Source organism: Lactuca virosa, chromosome 8 (genome assembly GCF_052849685.1).
Source record: "Lactuca virosa cultivar CGN04683 chromosome 8, Lactuca_virosa_CGN04683_v6, whole genome shotgun sequence".
NCBI lineage: Eukaryota > Viridiplantae > Streptophyta > Magnoliopsida > Asterales > Asteraceae > Lactuca > Lactuca virosa.
In genome coordinates this window covers 296703328-296719677 of record NC_136433.1, presented here as the reverse complement: position 1 = coordinate 296719677, position 16350 = coordinate 296703328, and the positions used below count along the sequence as shown (strand labels likewise).

The 16350-nt window shown below is 43.1% G+C and overlaps 1 protein-coding gene across 1 annotated transcript; it reads right to left on the bottom strand.

Moving 5' to 3' along the window:
- Window positions 1–256: 256 nt before the first annotated feature.
- Window positions 257–1576, bottom strand: LOC145131644 (uncharacterized). Its single transcript, XM_079066305.1, has 2 exons — window positions 1397–1576; window positions 257–1039 (listed from the first exon to the last, which is right to left on the bottom strand). The coding sequence occupies exons 1-2, from the start codon at window positions 1574–1576 to the stop codon at window positions 257–259; spliced, it is 963 nt and encodes a 320-aa protein (XP_078922431.1).
- Between the last annotated feature and the right edge of the window lie 14774 nt (window positions 1577–16350).

The following is a 16350-nucleotide window of genomic DNA, read 5'->3' as shown; positions in this document are numbered from 1 at the left end:
CTTCTGTGGGATCGTTTGGGAGGATCCCATGCAGCAAATAATTTGTGAAAGGTACAGTCCAATCTGGGATTTTACAATTTGTTATCAATTCTTCTTTCTGGGGGGATTTCCACCAGGACCTTATTGGTTAGGTGATCGAATGATGTCAATGCCATCTTTCTAAGAGCGCCGACCCTCATATTTCCCCCCGAGGGATATGATTGATTGAGAACATCTTCAATGATTGCACTAGTTCTCGCACTATGTTAAGGTACCTCTACCTCCTTTGATCCTTGGCCTCGTACATACCATTAACATGGTTAGTAATGAGGAGGGAGTCACGGAGGGCTGCAAAATGTTTCACTCCAACTTCTCGAGCTAGCTGAACACCTGCTAGGAGCGCTTCGTATTCCGCCTCGTTGTTGGAAACTTGGAAATTGAAATGAAAATCGTACGTGATTTCGTCGCCATTGGGGTTATTGAGTATTAATCCTGCTCCTGACCCCTCTTTGCTTGCAGCTCCATCGGTGTGTAGTTCCCAGATGTACCTACTCACCTTCGGCTCTGAGGGATTTATTAGGAGGACCCTTGGGACATTCTTGAGCGTGTAAAGGATCTCAACCAAGAAGTATGCTAGTTCTTGAACTTTGGTGTCGGTGCGTGATCGATAGTCTATATCGTGCTTACCTAGCTTGATCGCCCATTTTTCTAGACGTCCTAACTTTTTTGGCCTTAATAGGATTTCCTTTATCGGGTACCTGGTCAAAATCTCGACCTTATGAGCTTGAAAGTAATGTCTAAGTCGTTTGGGTGCATAGATTAATGTGAGAACTGGCTTCTCTAGTATTGGGTAGCTAAGCGTGGGACCCTGTAATGCTTTGCTCACAAACTGTATTGGCAACTGTTTCTTGTGTCTCTCAATGGTTAAGACCGATGATATGGCTTCGTTGGATGCCGCTAAGTACATCTGCAAAGTTTCTCCCGACAGGGGGCTCGCCATAGTTGGGAGCTGATGCATGGCTTCTTTTAGATGTTGTAGAGTCTTTTCAGCTTCTGGTGTCTATTTGAAATGGTTCTTATCAATGCACCCTTTCAAAATTTGGAAAAGAGGGAGGGCTTTCTCAGCTGACTTGGCGATGAACCTACCGAGTGTTGTTAGTCTCCTATTGATCTCTTGCATCCCCTTGAGGTTGTGAGGGGTTTTAGAGTCGAGAAATTCTTGTATTTTGGCCTGATTAGCCGATATTCCCTTGTTGGTTATCTGTTAACCCAAGAACTGACCTTCCTCTACCCCGAAGGTGCATTTTCATGGGTTGAGTTTCATATGTGCCTTCATTAAGGTTTAGAAAGTTTCCTCAATTTCGTGGAGCAGTGCTGCTTCGTCGTGGCTCTTGATGACCATATCATTGATGTATACCTTGACATTACTACCCATTTGTTCTGCAAACACATTGTCCATCAGGTGCTGGTAAGTTGCCCTGATGTTCTTGAGACCGAATGGAATTTTCCAGTTGCAGAAGATGCCACGATCGGTATGGAAAGTCGTCTTCTCCTTATCTTCTTTTCTCATTTGAACTTGGTGAGCCCTTATAGGCATCGATAAAACACTTGAAGTGGAATCCTTCTAAATATTCGACCTTTTGATCTATCGTGCTTTTTTACCATTACTGGATTGGCTATCCATCATGCTTTTTTACCATTACTGGATTGGCTATCCAGGTAGGGAAAATTGCCTCCCGGAGGATGCCTGCATCCACTAGCTTTGCCACCTCTGCGTTGATTGCCTTGTGTGACATCCCCAATTTCACGGCCAGAAAAGACCAATTTGTTTATGATTTATTTAAATATTCAGAGTATTCTTTTGAAGAAATATGTTGCGGAATTTGCTCCCAAAAATATGATTAAGATTTTATCAAAGCATTTCTAAATAAGTGTATTTCATTATATTAAAAACCTCGGGATGTCATTGTCAATACAAATCAAAAGCATAAACAGAACGACATAGGCCTTACAACATTTATTTATTTCCACTGGCCTATAATCCATAATCTCTCATCCGGTCATCTCATCTATGCTCTTGTGCCACTACCCGTAATACAAGAAATTGAGTGGGTCAGGCTTGGGAGCCTGGTGAGCACATAGGGTTTTCAACCCACAATAATTAAGTTTATTAATTTCATTAAATCATTCAAACCGATTACTCGTTCCTGTTATCCTCACTTTCTGTCCCTAAAGCATCTAATTCAAGGGACCTAGCCTAAGGATTTCCATCGAGATAGACACTACTGCTAAGGGGATTCCTTAACAATATATGTCAATAAGGCAACCATGAGGGGGATGGAGTACACCGGTGAACACATCGTTCGCAAACACCTACAGGTTACGAGCCTAGCCTTCCACTGAACTATCTAGAATAGTTCATGGTTGTCATCCATACTCCGCTAGATGACTGAATCAGCTTAAACATTGAGGCCTCTCATCATTTTATTTCATCGATCATCATCTATTTCATCTACCCATCTTTCCAAGCATATTGATAGATATAAAATATATATACATTTTAAATCAAATAAAACATGTATATTTCGTTCATCCAACATAGATATCAAGAACACAGATAATATGCACACATAGCACATAGTTTATATTAAATACTTCATATCTATGTGTAAGATGAAATTAACATTCCACTCACTTGTTAAAGTGATGATTCCAAACTCGGGCAGCGCTTCGCTTCCAACAGTTTTATTTTCCTTCGACGAAACCTAGTATTATTACCACTAGATTTTAGTCTAATATTTATTGCGTCTAATTATTGTTTTTCTTGTATTATATATGTAACATTCCAAAAATCATGACCCAAAAGTTCGTTTTTAAATCCATTAATCAGACCATAATTACCAAGTTATACATAGATCATCATATCAAATCAGAGTATCATTTCAACCATCTTTATTTTATCAGAGTGAAACATCCCAGACAAAAACTTCTTGGTGTGTGCAATGCGGTCAACTCGAGCTCTTCCCTCCGCTACCGGAAGTACCTGAAACCAAAACTGAAAACCGTAAGCACGAAGCTTAGTGAGTTCTCCAACCTACCACATACCATACACATAACCACATACTGGGCCCCCGCCCGTTGCATCGAGACTTGCCCGGCATTAGACTTGCTCCGGCATCGGGCCCCGCCCGACATCAGGCCCTGCCTGGCATCGAGCCCCGCTCGGTATAAAGATCTATTTCTCTTAGGCCCCGCCTGTATCTGGGCCCCACTCTCTAAGCATATGCAAACATATAAGATAACACATAACACATAAACTAAACATACTCTACTGTATTCCTACTCTAAGGCCTCGCCTATCTTGGGTCCCGCCCCTGTCCTGTTACTGAATGAATCATGGAACTCCATCCATGCTCCTGCTGATAGTGAGATATGGGCCCCGCCCACACTCACCCCTTTTCCTAACTCGGGCCTCGCCCCTGCTCTGCTACTAATGAGATACGGAACCCCGTCCATACTCTGCTAGTGGTGAGATACGGGACCACGCCCACACTCACCTCCCTACCAGGCACGTACAAGTATCACACAGACAACAAGTATAATCTAACATGCAACATTCCTCGGGCTTTCACCCACATCGGACCTTGGTCCGGAATAATATACACATAATCCTTCTTCGGGCACCCGCCCGGCATCGGACCTTGGTCCGGAATAACATACTAGCATATAGTGCCTAGGGCTAACCCCCGGGTCTTCCTACTCATAAACTACATGGGTCGGCATTGTTGCCTTAGACCCATTCACACAGTGAGGAGACTCACCTTGCACTGGTGAAATCCCGACTGGAAACTCTGCTGGCGACAAACGGTCGATTCCCCGAACTGCTGATCCTTCAGCTCCTCAAACTACCAATATCCAAAATAACACTTAGACCAAAATCCCCCCCAGAAGTCAAACTAAATCAACTCTGTTCAAAGTCAAAGTCAACGGCCCATGGTCAAAGTCAACACTCCGAGTTGACTCAACTCGCCGAGTTTCTCCTTCAACTCGTCGAGTTCTAAAACCCTGATCACTGATATCCTGAACCATCTCGTCGAGTCAGCCCCAGACTCGCCGAGTTCCATGGCTAAACAGACTCGTGATAAACCGAGTCAACTCGTCGAGTCATTCCTCTGGCTCGCCGAGTTCTAACGCGAACCAATTCGGGACAACCCACTTCGACTCGTCGAGTCCTTCCCTGGACTCGCCGAGTTCCCCAGTCTGTTGGGCTATCTAAATGGATTAAATCCTTAAACTCCAGATCCAAAACAGGGAAACCAAGATCTAGGCTCTAGATATCCAATAACCACGTAAAGTCTTGAATTTTACTCTCATGCGTAGTCCTTTGTGGCTAAAAGGACCATAACAACTCCTTAAAGCTTGCATGGAGGTCCCTAATGGCATAAAACTTGCACCTTTATGTCTCAACCACCCTTGGGGATTCTAGATCTGAAAGGATCTAAGCTTGGGACGTCCTTGTCACATAGATCAAGCTCCATGGTCCAAAATCTTCATAAAAGTGGACATACATAGATCTAAGGAACCAAAATCCAAGATGAAGACTTGATTACCAGGAAATGCAGCAAAGGGAGTATATCTTCTAGATCTACTTCTTCCTTCTTGAACCTCCAACCTCCTTCTTCTTCTTCTTCTTCTTCAAGAGCACACAAAGCACTCAAAAGTGGCTCAAACACTCATAAGATGATCTAGGGTTTCGTGGGTGAAGGTTTGGGGTCTGGGGGCAGAAGATGAGGCTGAGGAAATGAGAATATGATGCTTAAATGGGGCACTAAGTCCCGAATTTAGGGTTTCCCAAACCCAGACCAACTCGCCGAGTTGGTCCCCCGACTCGCGGAGTCGGCTACTTAATCCCGTGACTCAGAGCCCGCTCTGACTCGTCGAGTTCTACCTGGACTCGACGAGTTGACTTCTTGACTTAGGGTTTTCCTTTCGTATCTTGTCTCCTGAATTCTGGGTGTTACAATTCTCCCCCACTTAAACTGGACTTCGTCGTCGAAGTCCGCTATGGCCAACTTCCTAACAATCTGCTTACAACTTCCCCACACGATACGTTCTTCGCTCCTTCGGTCCAAACCTCGGAGGAGCGCTTCCAATGGTCTTCCGCCCAGTCATCTCGCAAGACAATCCTTGGAGGTAAACCTCAAGAACACTCTAACCACTGAACTATGAGAGCTGCACAACATAGTCAAATCACATACTCTGAGTTCATTTAATCCTGCTATGAGTGACTTAGCACCTCTCGGTCAACAAATTGTTGCATACCATAATTCTCTTATCACTACTCCTGGCCGAAGATCCTGCTGCCTCTTATCCGCTTTCCGGATGAACCGAGACCACCCTGGTCCCCAACTAATCTGCCGTTACCTGGTTCACCGGCTCCCACTGGTTACTGAACCCAAGATCAATCTCTCAGTCACTCCCAGCAACTTCCGAAGAAAACTTCGGCTACCTAAAACTGCTATATCTACCTCGCCACTCTGGCTCTATTATTCCTCGGATCCTCGATCCCCCGCCTTGACCCTAAGGTCTATACCAGGTCCCACCTGCGCTGCAATAAGCACACGGGCCTCGCCCATGGGTCTCACCCAAGCTATGACTTGGAGCAGCCTCTCCCAAGGTCTCACCTCTCTAGGGCTATGTAGGCCAACTCCATACTGAATCTCAGCGAACTACCCTTTTCCTGATCTATATCCTGCTAATTAGGAGATACGGGCCTCGCCCACACTCCGCTAACTAGGAGATATGGGCCCTCGCCTACACTCCTCAACTAACTACTAACGAATATTATGGCTTTCCCGCCGCCTAACATCTTGTCTAAACTCGCGTCCTACCGGGAAATCTCCAACCTGGTTTCCCAAACCAGTCATCCGCTATGATGAATACTCGAACTCAACGTTAGGAGGTTTCCCAAACTCCCAACTTACGCACTTCTCTATCCGAACAACCACTTGGGTTGCTTCCCTTCTTACCAAGGATGCGAACTCACCCATAGTTCACACTTACTTTTACTCTTGAATTCTTGGAGGGATCTCCCCCACTTTGATCCTGCTAATTCCTTACAGCTCACAGCTTGGAAAGGATTCTCAATCCTTTTCACCCTCCAATAGTCGATGTGCTAACACCCTACGCTTACTACTGCTAGTGCTTCCAAACTAACCAATACCAGATCAGAACCATTCTTGAAAACTAACGGAACACCTCCCAAGCCCCCTGTCACACTTGCTACAGTGACTGCATCCTGAGAACCTGCTCTAAAAGGAAACATCTTTGAACTACTACTCTAACATCCATGGTATGCAGATGGCATATAATCCGAATACGAACAAAAATGGAATTATAACATACATTCACTAACATAGATGCAGTACCATAACAATATATTCATGAATAAAAACTGACATGAAATCAAAAGTTACACACCTGCAACGTCCGGTGTTGCTCGCGTCTCCACTATAGACAACTGGAAAGCCCTGCTCCCCACTGCAGGCGCCTCTGCTCTGCCCTGACGGCCATCAGTGATGCTCAAAGTCGCAGGGGCAGGTGCTATCACCTGTCCTGCCGAAACCAAACTCGGACAGTGGGCCTTCTTGTGGCCCAGCTGGCTGCAATGGAAACAGATCAGGTCTGATCCCTGGGTGGTGGTAGTAGTACAATCCCTACTAAAATGACCAGTCTGGCCACACTTGAAGCAGCCGGAATCACCACCATTGCCGCTCCTACATGCACCCTCGTGCGTCCTGTCACACCTGCCACAACGACTACGGCCCTGATTATCTCTTGATCTCGAATCTCACCCCTTGGGCCTCTTGCACGAACCTGCGGCTACCTGACTCTCATCCGGCTTCCTCTTCCTCTCTAACTCCAAGTCAATTTCTCTCTCTCTCTCTCGCACGATCAATCATATCCTCCAGCGTCTTGCAGCTGGACCTGCTCACAAACTGTCGGATGTCACTCCTCAGCATCTCGTGATACCGGGCCTTCTTCATCTCCTCGTCTGCCACATACTGCGGAGCCAGGAGGGCTCTCTCTCTAAACTTGGCGGTGATCTCCGCCACTGTCTCAGTAGTCTGCTGGAGGTCCTGAAACTCCTGTGCGAGCTGCTGCACCTCAATAAATGCTGCCAACTCGATCCTAAACCTGGCTGAGAAATCACTCCATGTCATCGCTTCCAATACGGCATCAACCCCCATGGTATGTCCAACCTCCTCCCACCAATCCCGAGCTCTGTCCTTCAGAAGAAAGGAGGCCAGTCGGACCTTGTGCCCCTCGGGACACCGGCTCGTACGGAAAGCGTTGGCAACATTGGACAACCACCTGCTGCTAGCGATAGGGTCACGAGCCCCATGGTAATCTGGAGCTCCACAAGCTCTAAACTCTCGGAAAGTCAGAGTATACGTCCCCATCATGGCCACCATCTCAGTACAGAAGGCTCCCAGCCTCTCATCCAAAATCTCTAGTATGCCCTCCTTGACCGTACCAAAGATCACAAGGGTCTGGTCTAGAACACTGTGTGTAATCTCAGCTGATATAAACTCCCTCATCCGCTCCTCGAGCTGCTCGGCTCCTGAACCCGAGCCTGATCCCTCTCTGTCACCTGATCCACCCACTGGTCTCTCACGTAATGTCACCATGCTGAAAACATAACGCAACAACCATCAGAATACTCATCACTATCGAGGGGTCATACACGCACTACAAGTTCCCTGGTCTCATCTCGGCCCTTCTTGAATCGAGTATGGATCCTCTGCTTTCAGTAGTACGGGCCCATACTACTTTCCACATCTATCCGTACTTTCCTCAAGAATTGTGTTGACTCCACCAGGTCCCTTCTGCCAACACCGCTCCCAACACTAATCTCATCCTAGGCTTGCCCTAGGGTATCCTCCAACTCACTATGCCCTCAGCTGCTGAAAGACTTCCCTGTAATGTCAATTATCTACCTCATGAATATAGTCACATGCAATAGAGATCAGATATTCCTTCTAGTAAAAGACCCATCCCTCAAAACGGTTGGCTCTGATACCAACTTTTAACATCCCAAAAATCATGGCCCAAAAGTTCATTTTTAAATCCATTAATCAGACCATAATTACTGATGTGTGTAAAACGAACTAAGTTTTATCCTACTTTTTAATTATGAATTAGACACACAAAGGTAGTGGACCTATCAATTGTGCTATAGTTAAATGAGCAGGGTATCGAACTCAGGGAACGAAAATTAAACTAATTACTAATATTATCTAAGAACAAGTAATAAATAGTAGGGTTTTCTCTAGTTCTGCAAGACTAGAAAACTAAATATTTAACTAAGACTTAAACTAAGTAACTTACAACTAAAGCAACAAGAATCACTAATTCAATAATTAAGGAGACTTCTGTTTAGGTTCGAATCTTTTGTTCCTATGGTTGATTTTATGGTAAATGCTTCGGATTAAGTTTAATTGGTTACCGAGTAAGATGATTAGGTTCACGTTCGCTATTACTAATCCTTAGAAAACAGATTAATTCAAGCAGTGGCCAGTTGTCTAAATTAATGAATTTCCTAGCTTATTAATTCGGGTTAAGTAAGACTTGTAGTGGTTAACTAAATTGGTCGTTCAACTAACCTCTTGATGATGGTTCGTCATACAAGCTCACACACTAACTTACCTATTTTCTAGCTAACCCTAGTTTCACGTTCGTTATTCCTAGGCATATAACTATGTTTTCACATAAATCACATGAGATTAGCAACTAAGAGACGTTCATGCAACTTAATTACTGATTTATTAGCAGAAAACAGTTATTGTTAACACATAAGGTTCTTTAACAAGCTTAACAAAACAATATTACCAAATTAAATTAATCCTAACCATAAAATCAATTCATATTCACAAAATCATCTACCCTAAACAGAAGATAAAGGTTTTAGTTCATAATTGCAGTAAAAACAAACTCAAAAACGAATTCAACTAGTTCAAACATGATTCAATCAAAAGATTAACTAAGAATAAACTAGAATGTTCCTTAATCCTCCTCAAAATCAAATGTAGGGTTGATTCTTCAGCTCCTCACGGTCCAACAGCACCTTCAATCACAGCTTAGCCTCCTAGGGTTCCAGAGAAGTCCTTTGTCTTGGTCTTAAAGTCTTTATTTATAGTTTTCTGGAAACAAAGTTGACTCGTTGAGTCTAGGTACCGACTCGCCGAGTCCTTCATTAAAAGTCTGTGTACGGCAAGGACTTCTATAGCTTCGCGAACCTTCGATCCGACTCGTCGAGTCAGGCATTGACTCGCCGAGTTCTTCTTGTTTTTGACATTTTTCTTCTTTATTTCAATTCCCGAACTTCCGATTGCATCTCCTGTTTCCTTTTGCTTCCGAGAACATCTTTTGGACTGAAAATACAATTTAAACACAATTAAGTACCTTTTGTCCGTTAATTGCAATAAATTAGCCAATAAATAATAAAATTCTACACAAAATAAATAGCTAAATATGTACATATCAATTACCAAGTTATACATAGATCATCATATCAAATCAGAGTATCATTTCAAACAACTTTATTTTATCAGAGTGAAACATCCCAGGCTAAAACTTCTTGGTGTGTGCGATGCAGTCAACTCGAGCTCTTCCCTCCGCTACCGGAAGTACCTGAAGCCAAAACTGAAAACCGTAAGCACGAATCTTAGTGAGTTCTCCAACCTACCACATACCATACACATACCCACATACTGGTCCCCCGCCCGCTGCATCGGGACTTGCCCGACATCGAACTTGCTCCGGCATCAGGCCCCGCCCGGTATCAGGCCCCGCCTGGCATCGAGCCCCGCTCAGTATACAGATCTGTTTCTCTTAGGCCCCGCCTGTATCTGGGCCCCGCCCGCTAAGCATATGCAAACATATAAGATAACACATAACACATAAACTAAACATACTCTACTGTATTTCTGCTCTAAGGCCTCGCCTAGCTTGTGTCCCGCCGCTGCCCTGCTACTGAATGAATCATGGAACCCGTCCATGCTCATGCTGATAGTGAGATATGGGCCCCCGCCCACACTCACCCCTTTTCCTAACTCGGGCCTCGTCCCTCCTCTGCTACTAATGAGATACGGAACCCCGTCCATACTCTGCTAGTGGTGAGATACGGGACCTCGCCCACACTCACCTCCCTACCAGGCACGTACAAGTATCACACATACAACAAGTATAATCTAACATGCAACATTCCTCGGGATTTCCCCGGAATTGGACCTTGGTCCGGAATAATATACACATAATCCTTCTTCGGGCACCTGCCCAGCATCGGACCTTGGTCCGGAATAACATAATAGCATACAGTGCCTAGGGCTAACCCCCAGGTCTTCCTACTCATAAACTACATGGGCTGGCATTGTGGCCTTAGACCCATTCACACAGTGAGGATACTCACCTTGCACTGCTGAAACCCCGACTGGAAACTCTGCTGGCGACAAACGGTCGATTTCCCGAACTGCTGATCCTTCAGCTCCCCAAGCTACCAATATCCAAAATAACACTTAGAGCAATATACCCTCCAGAAGTCAAACTAAATCAACTCTGGTCAAAGTCAAAGGCCGATGGTCAAAGTCAACACTCTGAGTTGACTCAACTCGCAGAGTTTCTCCTTCAACTCGTCGAGTTCTAAAACCCTGATCACTGAAATCCCGAACCATCTCGTCAAGTTAGCCCCAGACTCGCTGAGTTCCCTGGCTAAATAGACTCGTGATAAACCTAGTCAACTCGTCGAGTCATTCCTCTGGCTTGCCGAGTTCTAACGCGAACCAATTCGGGACAACCCACTTTGACTCGTCGAGTCCTTCCCTAGACTCGCCGAGTTCCTCAGTCTGTTGGGCTATCTAAATGGATTAAACTCTTAAACTCCAGATCCAAAATCGGGAAACCAAGATCTAGGCTCTAGACATTCAATAACCACGTAAAGTCTAGAATTTTACTCTCATGCATAGTCCTTTGGGGCTAAAAGGACCATAACAACTCCTTAAAGCTTGCATGGAGGTCCCTAATGGCATAAAGCTTACACCTTTATGTCTCAACCACCCTTGGGGATTCCAGATCTGAAAGGATCCAAGCTTGGGACGTCCTTGTCACATAGATCAAGCTCCATGGTCCAAAATCTTCATAAAAGTGGACCTACATAGATCTAAGAAACCAAAATCCAAGATGAAGACTTGATTACCAGGAAATGCAGCAAAGGGAGTATATCTTTTGGATCTACTTCTTCCTTCTTGAACCTCCAACCTCCTCCTCCTTCTTCTTCTTCTTTCTTCTTCTTCTTCTTCAAGATCACACAAAGCACTCAAAAGTGGCTCAAACACTCACAAGATGCTCTAGGGTTCCGTGGGTGAAGGTTTGGGGTCTGGGGGCTGAAGATGAGGCTGAGGAAATGAGAATATGATGCTTAAATAGGGCACTAAGTCCCGAATTTAGGGTTTCCCAAACCCAGACCAACTCGTCGAGTTGGCCCCCCGACTCGCCGAGTCGGCTACTTAATCTCGTGACTCAGAGCCCGCTCTGACTCGTCAAGTTCTACCTGGACTCGACGAGTTGACTTCTTGACTTAGGGTTTTCCTTTACTATCTTGTCTCCTGAATTCTGGGTGTTACAATATAAGCGCTAAACAATACTTTTCAACTACTATGTACAGACAGGGGCCAGACATGAAACACCGGAGGGCATGACCATTTTGGCATTTAAGCTGTTTTGAAATCCAACAACCCAGGCAGCCCTTCAAACCAGATTCCACGTACCACGAGCAATTAAAAAGGTATTATAACACTTTGTATAATTCAAAATTCTTAGCTCATGTATTTTTCATAAGTTCATAATAACGATAATAAACTTAAACATAAGTTATACTTAGAGTACGGTAATCATAACTTACAGAGGGGTTTGGCTAGGAGTCGGGCTTGCCTCTAGCACTCGAGAGTTACTAGGGATTGGGAGGGGTTTAGAGAGATGTTTGAGAGAGAAAGAAAGGTTGTGGTGTGAAGAAATGGAATGGGAGAAACCTTGCACCTATTTATAGGTTGCGAGGCTGTGCATACACGGGGCATACTTCGGAGTACCCTATGCATTCGATGTGCTACGTTGCGCGTACGAGGGCCAGCTGTTAAGATCCGAATGCGAGATCGTGAGGAGAAAGCAAGGGCCGAGATTAAGCCACGTGTCCCCCTTCGCATCAGTTTATTCCCGACTTGTAAATTCTGTAACTTTCACATACGAGCTCCATTTTTAACGTTCTTTATATCCACGCGTAGGTAGCAGTGTAATCTACAACTTTAATTTAGACTCCGTCGGCTAATTTTGACTTTATTTTTAAAGTTATATTTTAACAGACTTAGACATATAAATTCCGTTAAAAATTCATAACTTTTTCATCCGACGTCCGTTTTCATCTATATTTATATCGTTGAGCTCCTATTAATGAGATCTTTGATTCTCGTTTAGGTTGTGTCGGCTAAAAATCGTTCGATCTAAAATTCGAATTCCGGGCTGTATACTGCTATGCCAAATCTTAGAAAAAACATAACTTCCTCATAAAAAGTCAGATTTGGACTTTCTTTTTATGCACGCTCTCGGTTTAACGTATACTAGGACTTTAGTTTTGATTGCTAAGGCTAAAAAATATTTTATCGCAAACTCACTTTTTACGTCACACAACGTCGTGCCGATTTTGTCCTGAAACTTCGACAAGTCATAACTTCTTCATTATAAGTCGGATTTCAGCGTTCCTTATATCCCCGAAATCCTTGTTACAACTACTTCAACTTTCTTTATAGATATTAGGTCTATCTATTGTTTTATTTTTGTCACATATTTTATTCTTAATTTATTATATCGTAAATATGTACATAAAATCACATAGTTCACATAATACTTAAATAATTCCTCTTTATTTCTTCAAAATAGGTTACAATTTTTGACCCTAACTATTACATCATCATGCTAATGCTTAGCCTAGAAACACGGGCGTTACAATTCTCTCCTCCTTAGGATGATTCCCTCCCGGAAGCATGCATCAACAAACAGATGTGGATAGTGACTCATCATGTCACTCTCTGTTTCCCATGTGAGGTTCGGCCCATTCATATGTTTCCATCGCACAAGTACTAATTCGACCATCTTGTGTCATAACTTTTTTGTCTTAAGGTTAAAAATTGCCTCAATCTCTTTGATTAACCTCTTATTTCCGCCCATCCTTAACTTCGTAAGTGGAATTATATCGGGAACTTCTCTCATAAATTTCCTCAAATAACACACATGGAAAGTGTTATTAATATCATCCAGTTCTTCTGGTAATTCCAGCTTGTAAGCTTGGTTCCCAATCCTCTGAAGAACCTTAACTGGTCCAATAAACCTTGGACTCAACTTTCCTCTCTTTCCAAAGCTTATAAGTCCCTTCCACGGTGAGACTTTGAGCAAAACTGAATCTCCAACTTCAAATGTTATCGGTCGTCTTTTCATGTCAGCATAGCTCTTTTGGCGATCTTGAGTTGCTAACATTCTTTCTCTAATCACTTTTAGCTTTTTCAGCAGTCTGATGGACTATTTTACGACCTATAAACTGCTTTTCGCCAGCCTAAAGCCAACAAGATGGCGTACGCCACTTCTGTCCATACAAAGCTTAATAAGGTGCCATCTTGATGCTCGAATGGTAACTATTATTTAGGAAAACTTTACCAGGGGTAAATGCTCATCGTGGTTACCTTGAAATTCTAGGGTACATGCTCTTAGCATATTTCCAGTGTTTGAATAGTTGTTTCACTCTGACCATCAGTATGCGGATGGTAAGCTATACTTAAACACAACTTAGTACCTATTTCCTCTTGTAGACTCTTCCAAAATCTTGATGTGAAACGACTATCACGATCTGATACAATCGTTAAGGGAACACCGTGAAGTCTTACTATCTCCTTCATGTAAGCATTTGCAAGCTTATCGCTGCTATGAATTATGCACTCTTAGTGAACAGGTCTACGACTAGCCAAATCATGTCGTGACCGTCCTTCGTCCTGGGCAGTTTAGTCACAAAATCCATGATGATGTCTTCCCACTTACCCATGGGTATAGGTAAAGGTTCCAAACTCCCATATGGATTCTGATGTTGCGCCTTAACTCCCGCACATGTTATACACTCTGCCACATACTTTGCAACATCGAGCTTCATCGTTGGCCACCAATAGTAAGGTTTCAGATCCATGTACATCTTAGTGCTACCGGGATGAATCGAGTACATGGTCTTGTGAACTTCTTCCATCAGAAGATCCCTTATTCCTCCCATCTTTGGTACCAAAATCCTATCTTGGAATACCTTGAATCCTTGACTGTTTATACCGAATTCCAACGTTTTGCCTAAACGTTCTTCCTTTCGGTCATTTTTCTCCAAAGCTTATTTCTGAGATTTCTTAATGCTTTCCATAATTGTTGAGACAACTTCTATTCTTAACGCTCTTGGCCTTTTTCTTTCTAGGTTTACTTTTTGACTTAGAGCATCAACTACAATATTTGCTTTACCAGGGTGGTAAAGTATCTCACAATCGTAATCCTTGAGTAACTCTGGCCAGCATTGTTGTCTCATATTCAATTCTTTTTTATCAAAAAGATACTAGAGACTCTTGTGATCAGTGAAGAGTTTTCACTTTTTGCCATAAAAATAATGCTTCCATATCTTTAATGTGAATACTATCGCTGCCAACTCCAGATCATGAGTGGGGTAGTTCTTTTCGTGCTCTTTCAGTTGTCGAGATGCATATGCTATCACTTTGTATCTCTGGGTCAGAACACAACCTAACCCAACTCCAGATGCATCGTTATAGGTTGCGAAGTCATCAACTCCTTCAGGTAAAGAAAGAATCGGTGCTTCACACAATTTCCTCTTTAATTTTCGAATTCTTCTTCATGCTTCTCGCTCCATGTGTATGTAGCTCCTTTATGGGTCAAAGCTGTCATTGGAGCAACTATCGAAGAAAAGCCTTGGATGAACCTTCGGTAATATCCAACTAATCCCAGAAAGCTTTGAATCTCAATGATACTTTTTGGTCATTCCCATTTCATCACAGCTTCAATCTTTGCTGATCAACCATTATCCCTTCTTGTTTAACCACATGACCCAACAATTGGACTTCTCGAATCCAAAAATCACATTTGGAGAATTTTGCGTACAACTTCTCCTTCTTCAAAACTTCTAATACTTCTCGTAAGTGCTTGCCATGCTTCTGCTGGCTCTTTGAGTAAATCAGAATGTCATCTATGAACACTATTACGGATTTATCGAGGAATGGTTTACAAACCCTGTTAATCAGATCCATAAATGATGTTGGAGCATTGGTTAGTCCAAATGACTTAACTAAGAACTCGTAGTGTCTGTATCATGTTCTGAATGCGGTCTTCTCAATATCTTGCTCTCTCACCTTCAGCTGATGATATCCTGACCTGAGATCGATCTTTGAGAAATAGCTCGAACGTTGCAGTTGATCGAACAGGTCATCAATCCTTGGCAACGGATACTTGTTCTTTACCATTTCCTTGTTCAGCTCTCTATAGTCTATACACATCCTCATTATTTCATCCTTCTTTTTCACGAATGACACCGGAGCTCCCTAGGGTGATGAACTAGGTCTAATGAAACCATTGTCCAACAACTCCTAAAGTTGCATCATAAGCTCCTTTATTTCTGTTGGTGCTAATCGGGATGGTGCTTTTGCTATTGGTGTCGATCATGGTAACAAGTCTATTCGAAACTCTACTTGTTTATCAGGGGGCAATCCAGGAAGATCTTCACAAAATACTTTCGGATAGTCACACACCACTACTATTCTTTGTATCTCCTTCTTCTCTTTCCTTGCATTGATCACAAATTCCATGTATGGCGTGCATCCTTTAGACAAACATTTTTGGCTTTCATTAGCGAAATGATTCCATAGTTTACTGTACGTTTGTCCCCATACACCATAAATGACTCTTTTCCCAGTGGCTCTTACTATCTTCTTCTTGCATAGAATCTCGGCATCGTTTGCACTAAGCCAATCCATTCCCAGTATGATGTCGAAACCGTTCAATTCAATGGGTAATAATTCCTCGTGGAGTTCATTCCCGTTCAAATCGATGACGATGTTTTTAATGTGATCGCTAACTGTAACATCCCCATTTTCACAACCAGAAAAGACCGATTTTTATGCTTTATAAAAATCAGATTACCTCTTTTAATAAAAATGTTGCGGAATTTGTTCCCAGAAAACATGGTAAATGTGTTACCAAAGCGTTTCCGAAGAAATGTATTTTATTCCTTCTAAA

Coding starts and splice junctions, on each gene's coding strand:
- LOC145131644 (XM_079066305.1), bottom strand. CDS start 1,576: ATGCCTATAAGGGCTCACCAAGTTCAAATGAGAAAAGAAGATAAGGAG. Junction 1,040..1,396: donor AAATGGGTAGTAATGTCAAG/GTATACATCAAT, acceptor CATTTCAAATAG/ACACCAGAAGCTGAAAAGAC.